At 52.8% G+C, this 20,025-nt stretch overlaps 4 protein-coding genes across 4 annotated transcripts; 2 read left to right on the top strand and 2 right to left on the bottom strand.

Moving 5' to 3' along the window:
* Positions 1-3,019: 3,019 nt before the first annotated feature.
* H257_07222 (hypothetical protein) lies at positions 3,020-5,215 on the top strand. Its single transcript, XM_009832674.1, has 2 exons — positions 3,020-3,814; positions 3,892-5,215. Exons 1-2 carry the CDS (start codon positions 3,029-3,031, stop codon positions 5,068-5,070), a joined length of 1,965 nt encoding a protein of 654 aa, XP_009830976.1. The 5' UTR covers positions 3,020-3,028; the 3' UTR covers positions 5,071-5,215.
* A 1,307-nt stretch (positions 5,216-6,522) lies between these two features.
* Positions 6,523-8,511, bottom strand: H257_07221 (hypothetical protein). The gene is made up of 2 exons (XM_009832673.1): positions 7,747-8,511; positions 6,523-7,678 (listed from the first exon to the last, which is right to left on the bottom strand). Exons 1-2 carry the CDS (start codon positions 8,497-8,499, stop codon positions 6,578-6,580), a joined length of 1,854 nt encoding a protein of 617 aa, XP_009830975.1. The 5' UTR covers positions 8,500-8,511; the 3' UTR covers positions 6,523-6,577.
* A 1,671-nt stretch (positions 8,512-10,182) lies between these two features.
* Positions 10,183-12,144, top strand: H257_07220 (hypothetical protein). The gene is made up of 2 exons (XM_009832672.1): positions 10,183-10,949; positions 11,013-12,144. The coding sequence occupies exons 1-2, from the start codon at positions 10,200-10,202 to the stop codon at positions 12,102-12,104; spliced, it is 1,842 nt and encodes a 613-aa protein (XP_009830974.1). The 5' UTR covers positions 10,183-10,199; the 3' UTR covers positions 12,105-12,144.
* A 140-nt stretch (positions 12,145-12,284) lies between these two features.
* Positions 12,285-14,877, bottom strand: H257_07219 (hypothetical protein; the record flags this gene model as incomplete). Its single annotated transcript, XM_009832671.1, has 2 exons — positions 12,285-14,037; positions 14,105-14,877. Coding segments are annotated over 2 exons (2,402 nt in total), but the record flags the coding sequence as incomplete, so codon positions are not given.
* Positions 14,878-20,025: the final 5,148 nt, after the last annotated feature.

Below are 20,025 nucleotides of genomic sequence, written 5' to 3'. Positions count from 1 at the left end.
GAGCTTGTTAGCTTTTCTTCAATCACCGCCTTCACGAGCGAGTTGACAGAACGTCCAGGTCCACTTCGCACACCTCGTTGCGGACTCGCGAGATGATCTGCGACGTCCGTGAAAGCAACTCACTGTCAGGATGCCGACAGTGGAGAGGGCAGGAAGCAGCAGCAGACACGTGTGTGGATGGAGGAAGAACTGAAAGTATATTAGTTCTGACGGCAGAGAAAAACAGCCAATCAGACTAGACTATGATTGGCCACGACATCTGTGATGTTTCGTGACAAATGTCTGCGCTGTCTTCTACCTGAGGAAGAGCCTCTAAAAGGCACAAAAACCTCCTACACAGCTAGCAGAATGCTGCTACCTGACTGACAGGGCAGTGGGGATGTTCACTAACAGAACAGGGTGTCCTGACTGCCTCCCAACAGCGCCACGCACTGTCAACCGTAATCAGGTGCCCAGAGTGCAGCAAAAGGCTGGCGGTTAAGCTCAGTGAGCGTAACCACCACTGGTTACACCGTCGTCTGTCCGGGACTCAACTCGTCGGACATCCCTTTCAGCAGGTCCCTACCAATTGGCCCTTACCGAACGACATGTCGTGGAAGGGCCGGATGGATCGAGTAACCACCGGGATGCCGTCACCCCCCGATATCGAGCCAAGATGCTTCAGGGCGTCCCCCTGGCACATCGACTCAGTCATCAGCTGAGAGGCCGGAGTTTGTGCTCCCTGGCTTTCGCCTGAGGGTGCTGAAGGACGACAGCAGTCCCACCCGTTAGTTGACTACGCAGAGCGCAGAACATTGTGCCATCTAGGGTATTGATATCCGCGACCTGGGGTCGTGTATCGGTGGAAACAAGACATAAGTCTATTGTTCGATGAGGTGGTTCTCGAAATGGTAACGTACGTCAATGTGATTTGTACGCCCATAACGTCCAGAGTGGTTCACGATCTGGATGGTGCTCTTATCGACCTCGTATAGAGGAATAGCTGTGGTGATGGGATGTCCCATGTCACCGACTACCTGTTTGAAACTCAGGCTCCCTTGTGCAAATTTGCACAGAAGGATTAGCGCTGCCTCGTTGTCGAGAGGACGATGCTTCGCATTCTCTTAGCGATCCGAGATATCGCAAAGTAGCGGTAAAATGTCACACTAAACCCGCGACGCATCAACACAGTTGGCGCAGTCACTGTCTACATGTGCGTGATGCGGATGGAGTGATCATACGCACTACCTACGACGAGATCATAGGTTATCGTTCGTTGGATGTATCCGATAGCGCACATGGCCTCCTGCATGTAGCAGGGCCGGAGCTCGTGAGAAACTGGGACAGTTGTAGGGCGACGCATGTCAGGTCTAGTCGGGTGCTGATCATGAGATTCATGATGCTGTCGACGACCAACCGATGTGTCGTGCCCACCATGGACTGGCGTTCTGCATCGTTCTGAGGAAACATCTACTCAGACAGCTTGACCTTGAACTCCATTGGAGTGAGGGTTGGTTTTTAATTCTCCATGCTAAACCTCATGATGTTTGAGGTTGCATATTGAGACTGATGCATTGCGAGAGTTCGAGCAGAACCATGTAAATCCGAGAATAAACTTGAGAGCCCCAAGGTCGTGCATCTGAAATCGCACCCTTGTTTGATAGGTTGCAACATGTCCATTAGGAAGCCATGAGGACCAGTTCGTCATCATCGACGCCGATTGGTGCGGGTTGTTGGACAACAAACGACGTTTGGACGTCGGAGTTGTGGACAACTTCCGTGGTGGAGGCGGAGTATGACAAAGTTGATGCCTCCCGAAGGGGCAATTGGAGTAGTGTAGTACATGTTCTTCTAGTACGACATGTACTTGCCAAACTCCGTACACCGAACTACATACTAGAACCTCCCCAAGTCTCCCCGAGTGTGGGTTGAGGTGTGGTGGTCATCACCTCCCCAAACGGTGAAAGCGCAGGTGTTGCTGCCTCCCCAAATGAAGGTCGAGGTATCGTCAATCTACCCCCCAGGGGTGAAGGCATACATGAGCACACGGTTTGTGTCTCAATGTTGAGTTGCTTGAACCCTCGAGATGTCTCGGGTGAGCCATTGTACGTGCACAACATGCCTCGGAGGCAGCTTGTTCACACGCATTGATGTGCTTACAAGGGTGCATCAATGCCACAGACGATGCGGCGTGTCCCCCACTAATTGAGGTAGACGCAGGGTGTTCGTGAGCAACACTGCACAAAATATATCTTCACCCCACAACTGTGGTAAATACCATGCAGTAACATGGTGCGAGAAATGGTGGTGATCGTGGATGGTACCCACTCAGTTAGAATGATGGAGACGATATCTATCCATATGTAATATTTGTCCAACAAATGATCTGGATGCGCTAACCATCCTTCAGATAAATGCTGTTCCGTCGCCGTTGGTGCCAGCGACATCGATCGAACTGATCCACGCCAAACAACTGTGTTGGTGGGCATCGGCTGCACCAGCAATATTACGGACTAATGTTCACCGCTAATGTCGTTTGTAGTTTGGCTGAATTGTCTGTCCATACAAATTCTAATTGTCACTGTTATTGTAGATTGCAGGTACAGTACATATTCAACAGAAATTGTACCGGTAACGCTACAATTTTGAGGTGGCTCACAGTCAATTAGAGCAATGTTGTACTTCGAAGTACAAGGTTAGTGCTAGTAACTACTCGTCCTTTGTATGCCTGTGGCCTCTGTCCATGGCGTTGGTGGTCCCGAACTGCTCGCGGCTGGTAAAGTGTACGAAAATGCGCAGGTACCTAATTGAGTACTATAAATGAAATACCTAATTGAGTATATGTACCGTAGGATAGCTCCGGAACTTCAATTGCTCTGTCTTTGGATACACGCCGATATAGGATATTTACCGATCGTAGAACCATACCATTTTACAAACCTAAAACTGATATGTGTACCTTTATAAATCCATACCTGTACACCACCGATATATATCTCCTGGACGCATTGTCGGCTACTTCTGGACGTCACTTTTTGAATTGCCATCCATGGACACGACGTTTTCGCGAAAGGCGGCGGCGGCGGCAGTTCTGTGGCTGGGAGGATGGCTGCATGCGGTGGCGGCGCTGGACCGTTCGTTATACGGCATTGACTACGACACGCGGACGTACGAGTGGGGTGGATGCAAGAGCAAGGTCGACATGCGGCAGGACTTTGTCGTGTTGAAGCCGCTGACCTCCAACATCCGTGTGTACAGCATCGACGACGTGTGCTTCGGTCGGTTGCTGGATGTGGCGTCAGAAGTGGACATGCGGCTGTGGTTGGGCATTTGGAGCAATGTGAACACGACCGAAGACGACTTTGAGCCGGAATTCGCCCGGTTGCAGCAAATGGTGGTCGATGGCCGCGTGCGCAACGACAACGTCGTGGGCATCCACGTGGCGAGCGAGGCGCTGTTCCGGTACTACTCGCGGGATGCGCACGACTGGGCCGAGGAGTACAGCGGTGTGCGAAAGCTGTTTGGGTACGTCTCTCGTGTGCGCGAGTTCCTGCGGGCCAACGACCTCACGTTCCCCGTGGCCATTGCCGACGTGATCGACTCGTACAAGTCCGTGCCCGAGATCTACAGCGTCGTGGACGTGATCACGGTCAACCAGTTCTCGCAGTGGGAGGGCGGGTGGTCCATCAACGGAGCAAACCTGCTCTTCGACCGGATGCAGGACATCCGTCTCGCGGCGCGAAAGGCCGGCAAGCCCATCCTTCTCTCTGAGACAGGGTGGAGCGCCAACGGTTCGACACCCGACATCAAGGAAGCATCTCCCGCGTCGTCCGCGGTACATACTTGGATATCCCTCCAATACCATGAGTGATTGATCGGTCTGACGGTTTCAAATTCATTCGGGTGAGCTAGACGTACCTCCACGACTTTATGCGACTCATGGAGCAGCAAGACATGGCGTACTACTACTTTACGTCGTTCAATTTGGCGTGGGGACAAGATTCCGACACGGGCGAGATCGAGCGCAACTTTGGGCTGTTTGACGAACATCGCAACCTGTTGCCACATGTGAAATCTGTGACACTGGGAGCATACCACAAGCCCGTGCGCATTTGGCATCAGGGCCAAGTGGTCAAGGCGGACGGCCCCAACACTCACTCGTTTGGCCGCGTGTACTTGGATGCCCCCGCCCGCGGTCTGAGTGATTCCCTCGATCGAGAGATTTGGTTCTACGACCAACAAGTCGGATCGTTTCGAAGCCGCAGCACCAACAAGTGCTTGACAGTATCAAAAGAACCGGGCAACGACGACGGCGGCGAGTGGGGGTTGAGTGTGTCGTGGTGCCAACCACCTCTGGACGACGGACGTCCGGCGTCATCGTCGACGCAGCGATGGCATGTGAATGCAAAGCAAAACATCATCGAAGTAGTGCGCCCGCCACCACCTGTCGAAGACCAGGAGGACGCCACGTCATCATCGCTCACGTGCGGCGCGTGCAAAAACTGCCAGTTTGCCAACGCGTACTTTTCGCTGTGTTATGTCAACTGGTCCCGGTCCGATTGCAAACGCATGGGGGCGGACCATCACTGGTGCGGCTCGACCGGTCGCAAGTGCCTTGTTGGCGGCCGCCGCCAAGATGACGTGGCAGCCGGCGATTGCAACGTGCAAGACCCGGCCTTCCGTTTCCACCTCCGGCCACTGGACGCCGAAGAGCTCACGGTGACGTCCATGGCGTTGGGTCGGCCACTAGCGGCGACGGCGACAGCGGCGGGGGTCACCATGGAGCTCAAGGGGTCCATTGCTACAACGTCCACGACGTGGTACTATGACCCGATGTTCCAGCGGCTCCGCAGCAAAGCCATCCCGTCCGACTGCCTCGACGTCGTCGACGAGTTTGGCCGCGTGGACACGCACTTTTGTGATCACCGCCGCAGCCAGCGCTGGTCATATAACGATCTCACGGGCCAGCTGCTGCACATGGGCCACCTCGGGCGGTGCCTCCAAGCGGCTGGTAGCGTCGTGTTTGTGGACTTTTGCGACTTGGGCGTGCCTACTCAACAGTGGACGCTGGATTTGATCGTCCACAGCTAAAACTACGAGACGTGTGGAATATGGGGTGGATGGATGTACAGGTACAAATATGCATATATATGTATATGCACGAGGAGGACTGTACAAAACCGCTTTGGACGACATGGTGTCGTCTGTCATAACACGAACATATTTATGAATCGGCTGGGAGGTTGTATACAATACAATTGACGTTACACTGTAGTCGACAAGTACACACAATGGTATGTCGTACAGAACCATCCATACCTTGTGGATTCAATCACCCGCTAGATATCATATATATATATATATATACTGTACATAGCGACAAATCGACCCATCAATGGTCGGTCACGTTACTACAGTACTCTAGCGGGTTAATAGTACACATAAGCTTACAATGCAAGTCGACCACGTCATAATTAGGCCTGTACAGCCCCCTTTGTAGCCTGGTTGGTTGCTGTAGCTAGCGCGTCAGTAACTGTTAAAAGACTCCAACACCAATCAATCATACGTTTGGCACATGTGCTTTGATGCTAGACCATCCACAACCCATACTAATGTACTACTTGGTACTATTAATAGTAGTAGTTAGCAGGGGTTACCAAAAAATAATCTATTTAAAATATATTTAGAAAATATTTTTTATTCCAACGAAAAATAGATTATTCTGCGCCACAACCAAAATAGATCAGTTAACTTTTCCCAAGGCCGGGAAAAATAGATACTTCGAAGTAACTTGCACTGTTACAGTAACTATAATGGCAAAATAAATAATCGATTCCGAAGGACAGGATAATTCTCAATACTAGTTCAAACTCATAGTATTAATTCGGATGTAACCATAGACTGACCAACAACGAAACTTGTTTGACGAAGCTATATTGCTCCGCGCAAATGTGAACATCTCGCATTGCATCAACTTGGGTTACTTCGTAGAATAATTCCCTCATTAAAATAGTTCCACTGTTGTTATGAGGGACTTAATACATCGGATACACCTTTTCGCCAGTGGCCCTCGCCCTGTAACCTGGAACTCGGTCCTACCCCCGGTGAGTACATTCGATGCTAAATCCCGGGGTTAACTGCATCGCTAGTGGTTAGCTATCGCTAACCACTGAGATGAACTTAATCCCTTGTAAGAGGTGAGGTGATCTGAGCATACAAAGTTCCATATAAACCTCATTGAAATAGTATTTCGGGTCAAAACAACATTGAAATTGTTTTACAGAGGAGGGAATTGTATTAATACCACTACTCCGACGCGAGAAAGTTGCTCGTCCGCTCTCAATCGTAGCCCGACTGTACAGAAGTGTACACGGCTGTGGACAGTGAAACCCGGTCGTGTCTGCTACTCAAGACGCTGTACTTCAAGATGTTTAGCCATGCCGACCATGCCAAGGCCATAGCGGACCTGCTCGTAAGCTGGAGCTGCGACTGGGAAGCATAACACCACATGTTGCTCGTGGAACTTTAACAATTTTGAACACGACGACAAGGTTGATGATATTAGGATGATGCAGCCAGCGCGACACACTAACGTTACTTAGGGGTTGATCAAGTCGAACGTCCACTTTTGCGACAGCAACGCAGTGTCGCAGTACACAACGTGCAGCTCCTGTCCGTCTTCGTCAACGTTGAGGCAGAGTCCGATCGTGCCGAGGTGCTGAATCTGGCCCGTGAAGTCGTTGTACGACCACGACTGGCTCGGCGTGTGATCGCACACGCGACCCTGCACCAATCCCTTGACCTTCCTCTCGACCAAGTCGAGGCAGGACCGGCCGTTGGCTTTGTTGCGGATACGCTGGAGGAGCGGGTCGTAGAACCACACATGCGCGTCCAAGTCGGCGCTCTCGGCGCTCTGCGAGTTGACGGTCACGCGGCCGTAGTCTTCGGTGAGCTTCCAGTTGGTGTCCAACGCTGTGATGTGGATCTCTTCCGTGTCCAACGCGCGGATCGTAAACTTGTTGTCGGCGTCGTTCTGGCACTCGAGCATGGCGATCTCGTTGCCGACGCCGCGGAGGCAGCGGCCATGCGCGGCGGCGCTGGACCCCTTGATGATACCCACGGGCACGCGGACGTCTTCGGTCGCACGTTTCGCGCCGCCGTTGCTGAGCTTCGGGTCGACTTCAGTCGAGAGCGAGTCGTCGGGGACGAGGCCGTTGGCCTTGGACACGACTTGGAACGTGCCGTCGCCGCGGAATCGCCACTTTTGGTTGTAGTTGGTGCCATCGCACCAGAACACATGGAGCTTCGACTGGCCGTTCTCGGTGTACGTGTCTAGGCACAGGTTGGTGCTGCGCGACCGGAACGTAAGCAGGTCTTCGTCGTAGAACCAGATTTCGTGGTCAAGCACGCCACTGAGGCTGTGGGCGGGCGCCTCGAGGTACAATCGGCCGAACGACGTCGAGTTGTGGCCAGCTGCCTTGAGCACTTTGCCCTGGTGGTACACGCGCACGGGCTTGTGGTACTTGCCGAGCGTGACGTTGGTCACGTACGGGTTGATCACGCGCTTCTCGTCGAAAAGGCCAAAGTTGCGCTCGACTACTCCAAACGATTCCTCGCCCCACGCCAAGTTGAACGACGTAAAGTAGTAGTACGCAATGTTCTGTTGCTCAGTGTACCGCATAAAGTCGCGCAGGAATCGCTACACATGACATCGATTCATAAGGCCACGAGTAGGTAGGTAGGTGTGTCATTGATATGACAACATACCGCGGACGACGCAGGGGTTGCCTCCTTGATGGCCGTGACGTTCCCAGCGGCACTCCATCCCGTTTCGGAAAACAGCAGCACCTTCCCGACCTTGCGCGCGGCTAGCTGCACTTCCTTGACGCGGTCAAAGAGGACGTTGACGCCGTCGGCAGCGTACACGCCTTCCCACTGCGAAAACTGGTTGATGGACACGACATCGACGTGGTCAAATAGCTCGGGCGCGGCGCGGTATGAATCCACAACGTCGGCAATGGTCACGGGGATGTTGATGTTGTTGGCGCGAAGGAATGACCGGGTTTCGTTGAGGTACCCGATGAGCTTGTTGACGCCGGTGCGGTTGCTCCAGCTGTCGGTCTGGTAGTAGCGGAACAGCGCTTCGCTCGATACGTGAATGCCCAGCACGTTGTCGTTGCGCACGCGGTTCTGCTTGACGAGCTTCTGGAGGGTCTTGAACTCGCTAGGGTACGCGTCCTTCTCGGGCTCAATGTTGCCCCACAACCCGAGCCACAACTTGACGTTTTGGGACCCTGCGGCGTCCAGCAGGCGCTGGATGCACCCGTCGGTCGTCGTGTACACGCGGATGTGTCGGGTGAGGTTGCCCAACGCTTTGAAGTCGGCGACGAACGTGTCGTAGCTCTTGCACCCACCCCATTCACTCGTACGGGTGTCATAGTCCAGACCGTACAGAGGGCGGTCCAACGCCATTACGGTGGACGCGGCCAAGCCGAAAGCAAGCGCAGAAACAGTCTTCATGACGACGCAAATCAAAAAGTGAGCTGAGAACACCACGACGACGACGATCACAAGCGCAGCCTCAAGGTTGAACTTGTATGACAAGATATACTGTCGAAAGACATAATATGCATTGCCATTGTATATTGATTTACACCATCCTTGTTTATGAAGAGTGAGATTACAAAACGCAAGTCAAATTTATTGAATTAAACAATATATCCAATATACGAGGTTGACCTTACGTGGCGACGTCGTTGAGTATCTTTGGCACGGTCAGCCAATGGCATTTCGTTGACTGGCCACCATACAAATCGTCATATAAAAGTGATGGCAGGGTCGAGAAAGTCCACATCGGGGGGACGTACTGTAGTGGTCGTAAGTACCTACTGTACAACACTGGCATGACGGGAACGTAATTGGTCGATTGGCCGACGGCAGTGCACATGGAGACGCTCGTGGCAACTGACTGCATCTGGGCGGCATACTGAAAACAAGTACTCCTTCCCTCCACGCTTGTTTGTTTTTGGCGAAGGCGTCGGGTACTGTACAGTGTACCGAAGTGAATTGTAGCAGTATACTACAGTGTACACTGTAATTAGAGTTGTCGGATTCATTGACACTTTGTCCAGTGGAACGAGAAACCTCGATAAGCTTATACGATCGAGGTTTTGAGTTGTAAACAGCACACTCTTGCAAAGAGAAAGAAACTTGTGAGGCGACGGCGCTGTTTCGAACGAAGCTGGTGGTAAGTTATACTTATAGGTGGACGATGGACCAGCTTGCGGCGTGGCGTTGCTGGACGGTGGTCGAACGAGGACACCGTTAATTCCATGTTAGCATGGAGAAGTGCATGGCTGGAACGAGGTCACCGAATTCATGTACAGTATACTGTACTAGAGGCGAGCTTGCAGAATCAGCCTGGAGTAAATTCCTTGTTCGATCCTGCTACAGTATTGTTATGAGGCTCACATACCAGGTACGGATACGTTAAAAGAGCTCGTCGTAGTACTGTACCTGGTATGCGGGTTTGCACGAAAAACGTCGCGAGGTTGAGCATTACAGGTAACGTTAACGTTAGTATTGGTGTGGGTACAGTAGCTTTTTGCCAACGTTAGCCACAAACTGAAAGTCTAGCCAAAAATCATTGGAAATGAATTACACCGGCCATGTGTGGGTGTTGGCACAACTTGCAGGCATCACAATCAGGTCTCACTCACCTAAGGAGCAACAAACGCAGAGCCCGCATAAAACTATGCGGTGCGTGCTGCTATAGCTTGTACATGTGTAGTAAATAGAATTCCTATTTATTTGTAGCGGTTTCTAGCCAAGACATAGCATTCCACCAAAATTTGGCGCTACGAATTCAAACGTGTGAGACATGCCCTGCAATGCAATACTACGTAGGATTTTGATTAATTCCTGGATGATATACACCTGGTGAATAGCAGTTGTGGCATTTGATTGGGTCTTCATTGTGGGGTGAAATATGATACACCTCTATAATCGTATATAATTCCCTCTATGCACACGTATCCTTTGGTCTTAGATGTAGGTGATCGAAACAATACGCGTTGGTTCTGTCTAAATAGACTTGTATAAACAGATACCTGTATATTTCATTGTTATGCAAATAAGGTGATAGTATTTGTTGTTGAAGGGTTTCTACCACAATTGACTTCGAAACATCACTTTTTGAATTGCCTCCCTCGGTGTGGGTCATGAAGACGGTTTCTGCGCTTGTGTTGGGTCTGGGTGCGTCCGCCGTGATGGCGTTGGACCGGCCTCTGTATGGCCTTGACTATGACACACGTACGAGTGAATGGGGTGGCTGCAAGAGCTACGACACGTTCGTCGCCGACTTCAAGGTCGTGAGCTCGTTGACGACCCACCTTCGTATCTACACAACCACGGACGGATGTATCCAGCGCCTGCTTGACGCCGCCGCCAAGACCAACATCAAGATTTGGTTGGGTCTGTGGGGTAACGTCGACGTCGGCGATGCATTCCCAAGCGAGTTCAAGACTCTCCAGAAGCTTGTCAAGGAGAACCGCGTCCGCAACGACAACGTGCTGGGCATCCACGTGTCGAGCGAAGCGCTGTTCCGTCACCACCACACCACGGACTGGAGCAACCGCACCGGCGTCAACAAGCTCATCGGGTACCTCAACCAAACGCGCGCCTTTCTCCGCGCCAGCAACCTCAACATCCCCGTGACCATCGCAGACGTTGTCGACACATACCGCGCCGCGCCCGAGCTGTACGACGTCGTGGACGTTGTGTCTGTAAACCAGTTCTCGCAGTGGGAAGGCGTGCTGGCCAAGGACGGCGTGAACGTTCTCTTTGAGCGCGTCGCGGACGTCGTGCTCGAGTCCCGCAAGCGCGGCAAGTCGGTCTTGTTTTCTGAAACCGGATGGAGTTCCGGTGGGAATGTGTCGGCCATCAAGGAGTCGACCCCGGCGTCGTCTGCTGTACGTTATCGTAATATCGATCTTCCCATTCGAATGTCCTTATCTCAGTCTCTCACCTCGTAGCGGTTCCTCAACGACTTTATGCGGTACACGGAGCAACAGAACATTGCGTACTACTACTTTACCGCGTTCAACTTGGCGTGGGGCGAAACCGAGTTTGCCAAAGTCGAGCGCAACTTTGGCCTGTTTGACGAGAAGCGCGTAATCAACCCACATGTGAAGAACGTCACGCTGGGCAAGTACCACAAGCCCGTGCGTATCTGGCACGACGGCAAGGTGGTCAAGGCGGATGGTCACTACTCGGGGTCGTTCGGGCGGCTGTCGCTGGGCGCGCCGGCAAAGGGCCTCACGGACACGCTCGACCGCGAAATCTGGTTCTTTGACCAAGATCTTCTCACGTTTCGGTCGCGGAGCACCAACCAGTGTCTCGACACGTACGCTGACGCCGACGGCAACTCGCAAGTGCACGTGTACTGGTGCGACGGCTCCAACTACAACCAAAAGTGGCGATTCCGTGGCGACGGCACGTTCCAAGTCGTGTCCAAGGCCAACCCGATCGTCGGCGGCGCCGCCACCGTCGACGCCAAGCTCGGCAAAGGCGCGAACCGCACTAACGACGACGTGACGGTGCCCGTGGGTGTGCTGTACGCGTCCAGCTTGGCCGCGCACGGCCGCTGCCTCCGCGCCGTCGGCGACGACATCGCCATGATGAACTGCCAAAAGGACGCCGCCAACAAGTTCACGGTGCGCCCGCTGGACACGGAAGAAGTACACATCGTGTCTGCCGATGCCCAGTGGAAGCTCACAGAAGACTATGGCCGCGTGACGGTGAGCACCAAGTCCACCGCGGGCGCCGACGCCGACGCCCAAGTGTGGTTCTATGACCCGCTCCTCCAGCGCATCCGCAACAAAGCCAACGGCAGGTCCTGCCTCGACTTGGTTGACGACAAGATCCACGGGCTGGTGCAAGGCCGTGTGTGTGATCATACGCCGAGCCAGTCGTGGTCGTACAATGATCTGACTGGACAGGTGCAGCACCTGGGCAAAGTCGGACTCTGTCTCAACGCTGAAACGGACGGCCAGGACCTGCATGTCGTCTTCTGCGACGTGGCCGAAGCGTCTCAGAAGTGGACGTTTGACTTGGTCAACCAGTAAAAACTAACTATATAACGTTACAGTCAGTACACATTCCCCGTTACTTTGTTCGTGATGGGGTGGCTACACTAACTAGATAGTAGTATTGTAGCTGACACGAGATGAACACGAGCTTGATAGAGCGATGATATGAATGAACGGCGGCGGCGGCCGTAGGATGTGTGGACACAGACAGAACGATGGACAATAATAATCGCCTGCATTGTTGCAGTATGTAGGTTCGGTAGTAAGTACTATGTATTGGCATGATGGATGGCTACCAGTGGCCAAGCATGCCAGGACGGACGATGGGGTGGGTGGATTTCTAAGGAGGAGTTGCGGGAGGATCGGTGGTGGTTCGACGAGCAATCACGCGGTGTCTGGACGGAGCCACGTAATCAAACTGACGGACAGGGGGCTCCTCGGTCGTCGTCACGGGGGCGGCGGTAGTGGTCGTACTTGGTGTAGCACTGGTCGTAGTTGGTTTAGCACTGGTCGTAGTTGGTTTTGCAGTGGTCGTAGTTGGTTTGGCACTGGTCGTAGTTGGTTTGGCAGTGGTTGTAGTTGGTTTGGTCGTAGTAGTTGGTTTGGTTGTGATCGGTGGCAAGTGCGTGAATGTGGCGCCGCCGTCTTGTGCTTCGTTTATGGCCAAATTCAGCGCCCACTTCTGGCGGGGGTTGGCCACGTCGCAGAACTCCACGGTCGTCTTGTCGCCAGTCGTGGCTAAGCAACGGCCCAATTTCCCCATCGACAGCACTTGGCCGGTCAAGTCGTTGTACGACCACGCCTGGCTCGGGCTGTGATCGCACCCGCGCGCTTGTACGAGCCACGATCCGTCGTTGACAATGTCCAAACACGTGTCGTAGTTGGTGTACGCGTTGCTGCGAAACCTCTGGAGCAACGGATCGTAGAACCACTCTTGCGTCGTGTCCAGCAGCGCCTTGTCCTGGTTTCGTGCGGCGGTGGCTACCGTCCACACATTCGGCGTCGACGTCAAGAGCAGCCCCGAGTCCAACGACTGTACCGTCACTTTTTCCGTGTCCAGAGGTCGAACGGAAAACTCGAAAGACGAAGGCGCGGTACTGCTGCTGCTGCTGCTGGAACAAGGGGCCACGTCCACTGCCCCGGCGTCCACGTTCGCACGCAGACACACCTCGGGGGCTGCCTGGTCTACCTGGAGCACCCCCACTTGGGTTTCCTCTGCATCGCTGTCATTTGATTGTTCGTCGGCGGAGGAAGCCAGGCGACGGCGGCGGCCAAACAGATCGTCATCATCGCCATTGGAGCCGCACCAGTGATGCGTGGCACCCATCCGAGCGCAGTCGACGGGGCTCCAGTTGGCATAACATAGCGCGTAAAACGACGTCGAGTACTGGCAGTTGTCGCAGTCGCCGCAGTCGGGGTGTTGCGTGGTCGCGGGAGCGTACGTCGGGGGGTTCGTCGTCGGGGCTACAGTCGTAGTGGTGGTCGTGGTGGTGGTCGTGGTAGGGGGAAATGTAGGGGCATTGGATTTGAACATCCAGCGTTGGTTAGCGTCAACCTTGGGCTGGCACCACGTCACATGCAGCGTGGTCTCGTTAGCGGCCAAGCATTGGTTGGTGCTGCGGCTTCGAAACGATCCGACTTGTTGGTCGTAGAACCAGATCTCTCGATCGAGGGAATCACTCAGACCGTGGGCGGGGGCGTCCAAGTACACGCGGCCAAACGAGTGCGTGTAGGGGCCATCCGCCTTGACCACTTGACCCTGATGCCAAATGCGCACGGGCTTGTGGTATGCTCCCAGTGTCACAGATTTCACATGTGGCAACAGGTTGCGATGTTCGTCAAACAGGCCAAAGTTCTGCTCGATCTCGCCAAAATCAGACGCGCCGTCCCACGCCAAATTGAACGACGTAAAGTAGTAGTACGCAATGTTTTGTTGCTCCGTGTACCGCATAAAGTCGTGCAGAAATCTCTACCAAGACCAATAAGGATAACGTGAGTATACGACTCGTAGCCTTCCACGAAAGAGGGGTCGTTACCGCCGACGACGCGGGACTCGCTTCCTTGATCGCCGCGACCGTGCCGTTGGAACTCCATCCAGTTTCAGAGATGACCACCACCTTGCCCGCCTTACGTGCCGCGTGCTGAATCGCCGCCATGCGGTCGAAGAGGACGTTGACACCATCGGCCGCCGCCACGCCTTCCCACTGGGAGAACTGATTCACAGACACCACGTCCACGATGTCGTAGATCTCGGGTACCGACTTGTACGAGTCCATCACGTCGGCGATGGTCACGGGAAAGGCCAAGTCTTGGGCGCGAAGAAAGTCGCGGACTCGTTTGACGTACCCAAACAGCTTTTGGACGCCGCTGTACTCGGCGGCCCAGTCGTGCTTTTCCTGCGAGTAGTACCGGAACAAAGCCTCGCTCGCGACGTGGATGCCCACGACGTTGTCGTTGCGCACGCGGCGTTCGAGCACGAGGCGCTGCAACGTCTTGAACTCGGGCTCAAACTCATCTAGGGTCGCATTCACGTTCCCCCAGATGCCCAACCATAGGCGAATGTTTAATTCGGATGCGACGTTCAACAACCGGTCGGCGCATCCATCCGTGACTGTGTAAATGCGCACGCTCGACGTGATTGCCTTGAGCACGCGGAAGTCCTTTCGGATGTTCTCTTCGCTCTTGCATCCACCCCACTCGGTGCGTCGGGTGTCGTAGTCTATGCCGTACAGTGGACGGTCCAGCGCGGATATGGCATGCAGCGCCGCCGCCAACACCGCCGCCATGCGTAGCATTTTCCACGACATGGCAATTCAAAAAGTGACAACACCATTCATGACACAATTAGGTACTACCTGTAGCAATTAATACTGATAGCCCAATCAACACGTTTCGTCAACGAGGTATGCGGTTTGAAGGTTGGATTGTAGATAATAATACACGGTAGATCGCAATTCGTAAGAATCCAATATGCAAGGTTATTGAAACAGCAAGGGTTTGAGATCGACACCTATCGCCTTGAGTATCCAAAGGAAGACTGCACTACTTGCCATTACGAACTCGAGTATAAAGGTGATGGTGTCGAAAGGGCGCTAATATGATACATATAGTAAGTACAGTACTGTACGAGACAATTATTGAAATACAGTGCACTACTGGGATGTATGTAGGCTCTGTGCTAAGGTTCAGCCGACTTAGCCGGGTGGAGTTTACTCAAACACACGAAAGGGTCTTGACCGTGACGTTCATCACGTACAAATTTGAAGTGCCTTCAAGAAGGCATTTGTTTGGCGAGGAAGGTACTGTATTGTGAATTCGGTCCAAATATGCTCAAACCGTAAGGGGCAGTTCCAAGTAGTTTTCAAAAATAGCACGAGCCGATCAAAATTGATTTAGGCCACTCTGACAGTGAATACCACAAAGAACTTTATGTCAAATCAAATTCTGACAGAAAATTCCCTTTTCAAATGGGAGTTGAGAAAATACTTTCAAAATGAATGAGAACTATCGATAGAATATCATGTTGGTAAAAAAATGGACTGTTGCTGCCAGAAAACAGTAAAACTTCGACGTATTATGTCACTATTTATGTCAGATTTGGCAGCAAAACACACAAATGATGTCGTTTGAAAAATTGTCATAATTTTTCGGAAAATGTTGCAAAAAGAGGTATTTACAGACAATTTTTGTGGCATCCAGAGTGGCCCTAACCTCTTTTTTTTAACGATTTAGAAAAAGACCTCAAGGGCCGCTTTTTCTACTTTAGTAACGTAGAGTTCCAATTTAAGAGACATATTTTCGAATCGCTGGCGGGAAATCGAAGCAGCTCGGCACTGAGGAATGGGTTTCGACTTCTGAAAACTGATAATTCAACAGGAAACACAGATCTGTCCAACAAGCGCTGAAACATGTATGTTCACAGTATTTATCATGTCCTAATGTCCCATTTCTAAGCAGAAATATTCAAAAATAGGGGACAATTTAAGGGACATATTTTAAGCTTGATCGTGGTACTTATCCTTGCATATATTTTTGTGGTAAGGTATAATATTCTGTCAGGTACATATGCAACCTCAACAGGTTATGTATTTATAGAGCCAATTGGTTAATTGATTTATATAAAACACATGGGATCAAGAAGAACGTATTTACAGAAGTATTTCAATATAAATTTCAAGGTGGGTGATTGGCTGAATCCGATGTCCCTTAAATTGTCCCATGTCTTAATTGGAACTCTACGTTATACAGTAGGTCACCAAGTCAAAAACGAATAGATTTCGGTATGGACAAGCTTCTTTGCAAAGGAGTCGACTCCTTGTTATGTTTGAGCTGTACTGACGAGAGATTGAGTCGTTTCGTCAACAGATCACTTTTTGACAAAAAACAAGGTTGCCAACATAGATCGAAATATTTCCTAATTGACTGGGGTGTTGCTCAAAACCAAACCATTGATCAAGAACGAGTAAGTTATCAAGTGTATGTAGAACTCTTTTTTAACGAAGCAACCCAAGTCTACGCAAAAACGCCGACAGATAGCACGACGCGCTCAATGCGACGGTCAACGGCGAATACCACTACTGCCACAAGCCCGGCCACTTACGCAGCGAGTGCCGCCGCCGACAAAGCGATGAAGCCAAATGCGTTCAGCGGCGCAACGTCGCCGAAGATGAAATAGAAGACCTCTTCATGATGGAAGAAGACATACCTATGTCCAGTCGTCCGGATGACGAAGACACATGGTAGCTGACAGACAAAGACCCGGCTGTCGACTTCGAAGCTGACACTGTCTCCATGGAGCTGAGTCAATATGCGACAGACGAAACCGACGAATGCAATGCTGCAATGTCGACGTACAAGCGCGAAGCCATCATTGACAGCGGCGCCACTGCGCACATGACTGGCGATATCGACCGTTGTGGCCTGCACCCGCGGCGTCCGCCTAGCCGATGGCCACCCCATCCCCATGACCGCCATGGGCGACCTGAAGATCAAGTCAGAAGAAACAGGACGTACGGCCACCTTCAAGAACATCCTTTACGTACCGACCCTCAAGAAGACACTCGTGTCCATCAGCCGCATCAACCGCCAATCAGGCGACGCCTCGCTGGTCTTTGAGAAAGACCATTGCCAGCTACGGAACAAGAACAAGTTGTCCATCACAGCTCGATGGAATGACTCGTACCTGTATGCCATCCAAGGCAAGTTCATCCTCCCCGGTATGGATGACGAGGCCAACACAACAGAGGCAGCCGACGCCATGCTCTGGCACGCTCGTATGGGACACATCCCAGCTGGCTCGATGGAGGCAGCAAGCAAGGCATCCATAGGCGGCCCGACGGACCTGCCCAAGGCAATCACATGCGAAGACTGTATCAGAGGCAAGATACAGCATACCTCCGTGCCCAAGATGGGTGACCGCCCACAACACTCGCTTGGCACCTGCGTCCACACCGACCTATGGGGCCCAGCCAAGACCGCCCTCGCCCAACGGCGCCAAGTACTTCATCGCCTTCACGGAAGACGCCACCAACTACGTGTGGGTCAAGTTCCTATCCCAGAAGAGCGATGCTTACGAGGCAGTCATGGAATACGTACCTTGACTCGAGCGCCAGACTGGCGTACAACTGAAGACGCTACGCACAGATGGCGGCGGTGAGTACGTCAGCGACAAGATGGAAGCCTACCTCAAGCAACGCGGCATCCATCACGAAGTCAGCACCCCAAGGCGCCAATGGCAAATCGGAACGGCGGAACGGCGGAACGGATGAACTGCACGCTGGTGGAGAAGGGGCGCACAAAGCTGCTCCACGCCAACGCGGCCAAAAACTGGTCGGCCGAAGCCGTAAATACGGCAGCCTTCCTGAGAAACCGGACGCCGAGCAACAAGACGGCCGGTGTGACGCCACACGAGCTGATCCGCGGAACCAAGCCCAAGATCACGTCTCTCAAGGCCTTCGGTTGCGTGGCCTGGCGCCGCAACGAGACACAGGACAACACCGCGTCGCGAGCCAACCTGTGCATGTTCCTCGGATACAGCGAAGTCAAGAAAGCCTACAAGGTGTACGACTTAGAAGACAAGAAGACGGTGTTCACGGTGGACTGCACCTTCAAGAAAACGGAAATTCCATCGTCCACGCACCGTGTTCGTCGAGGATAGCGACGACCAGCGCGATGGCAAACGCGGCACCATGGCGCAAGTCACGAAGGAAGACGTTGACATGGACCTGGCCAACACGCAACCACCACCACAGCGCTCGGTCAGCAGCATGATTTCGGAGCGCAGCAAGAGCCCTTCAAGCCTCAAGTCTAGCCCGGCGCGCCTGATGGCGCAACCCTTCGCCCACTACCCGCCACAAGTCACGAGACACGACACGAGAAACAGCCGCAGAGCCGCCGAAGCGGCCACGGAAGCTGCTGCGGCGACCGCGCCAACACACGAAGAAGGACCACGGGAATCGCGCTGGGATAGATCGCATCGACCCTCGAACAAGAAGAAGTCGACGTCACCAGGCCGCACGAAGCAAGCGGCGGTAGAAGGCATGGATGCTGCTAGGCACCAAGCACGAACCACCACCGTCGACTCCAAGCGCTCTACGTCGCGCAATGCCAAGGTCCGTGCAAACGCCACAACCGCGCAACCAACGCGGAAGGCGGGCGACCGTGGACAATCGCCGCACAAGACCATGCGGACGGAGGACACGCGCGGCGTCGAAACAAAATTGCCGTGGCAACACCCCATCGACCGGAATGACCCACCCGACGCAGCTAACGCAGCTTACGATGTGTGCTTCAATGGTACAGACGACGTCGACGAGGACGTGCCCGCGACGTTCCACGAAGGTATGCAGTCAGTTGACGCCACCGGCTGGCTTGAAGCGTGCAAAAAAGGAGATAGGCAACCTTGAAGCCATGGAATGCTATGAACTCTCCCAGGTGCCAGATGGCACGCGTACATTGAAGTCGAAATGGGTGTTCAAGAGAAAGGATATGCCAGATGTCACTCAGATCTTCAAGGCGCGCGTGGTAATCAAGGGCTTCGCGCAAAGCCAAGGCATCGATTATGATGAAACTTATGCGCCCGTCATCTGGGGCGACTCTCTACTCGTCCTAGCTATCCTCACTGCCTCCGGCATGAAGTGCCGCCAGGGCGATGCCACGAACGCCTACATCCACGCCAAGAGCGACCGCGAATTGTACATGGCACCGCCAGATGGGTTCGAAGCGAGAGGCATGGCCTGGCGCATTCTCGGCGCCCTCTAAGGCCTGAAATAGAGCGCACTGCTCTGGTGCCAGCACTTCAAGGCCATCTTGGAAGCCCTCGACTTTGCCGCGACATTGAGCGACAGCTGTGTGTTCACGCGGCGAGCGGATGGCCGCCTCCAGATCGTACAATCTACGTGGACGACGTGCTAGTGTGTGCCAGCAATGACGACGAGATCACAGACGTGTTCGAACACCTGTAGCGGGAGGATAAAATATTGCCACATAAGGATTGCTGAGGACCACACAGGAATTGCTGAGAGCCACATAAAAATTGCTGAATCGCACATGCTTTATGCTGAAGAACACATGAGATATGCTGAATTCAATATAGAGTATGTTACACAACGAGATCCACTACGGCAGGCAGTGCGTTATGAGAATTTCTGGACATATGTGACTATGAGCAATGTGATTGGTTATTAAACTCACATTTCAATGTGATTGGCTGTTGTAAATGAATTCAGAGCACGTGATTGGCTATTTCTCACTAAGTTTTGTGATTTCAGGAGTGGGAGTACGTAACTGTAGCTTACTAAAATTAGATCTGTTCAGTATTGAGTACTCATTGAGCTGTTTGTTCGCTGTTACTCCTCCGGGGGTGTGTGGTCAAATAGTCAAGAATTTGCTAACTTTGTTTATACTTGGCGCGCGTGGAACATCATTATGGGCCACTGCCCTTTATATATGGACAAGT

Source organism: Aphanomyces astaci (assembly GCF_000520075.1).
Source record: "Aphanomyces astaci strain APO3 unplaced genomic scaffold supercont1.14, whole genome shotgun sequence".
In the NCBI taxonomy this organism is placed as follows: Eukaryota; Oomycota; class Saprolegniomycetes; order Saprolegniales; family Verrucalvaceae; genus Aphanomyces; species Aphanomyces astaci.
This window is presented reverse-complemented; position numbering and strand designations above follow the sequence as displayed.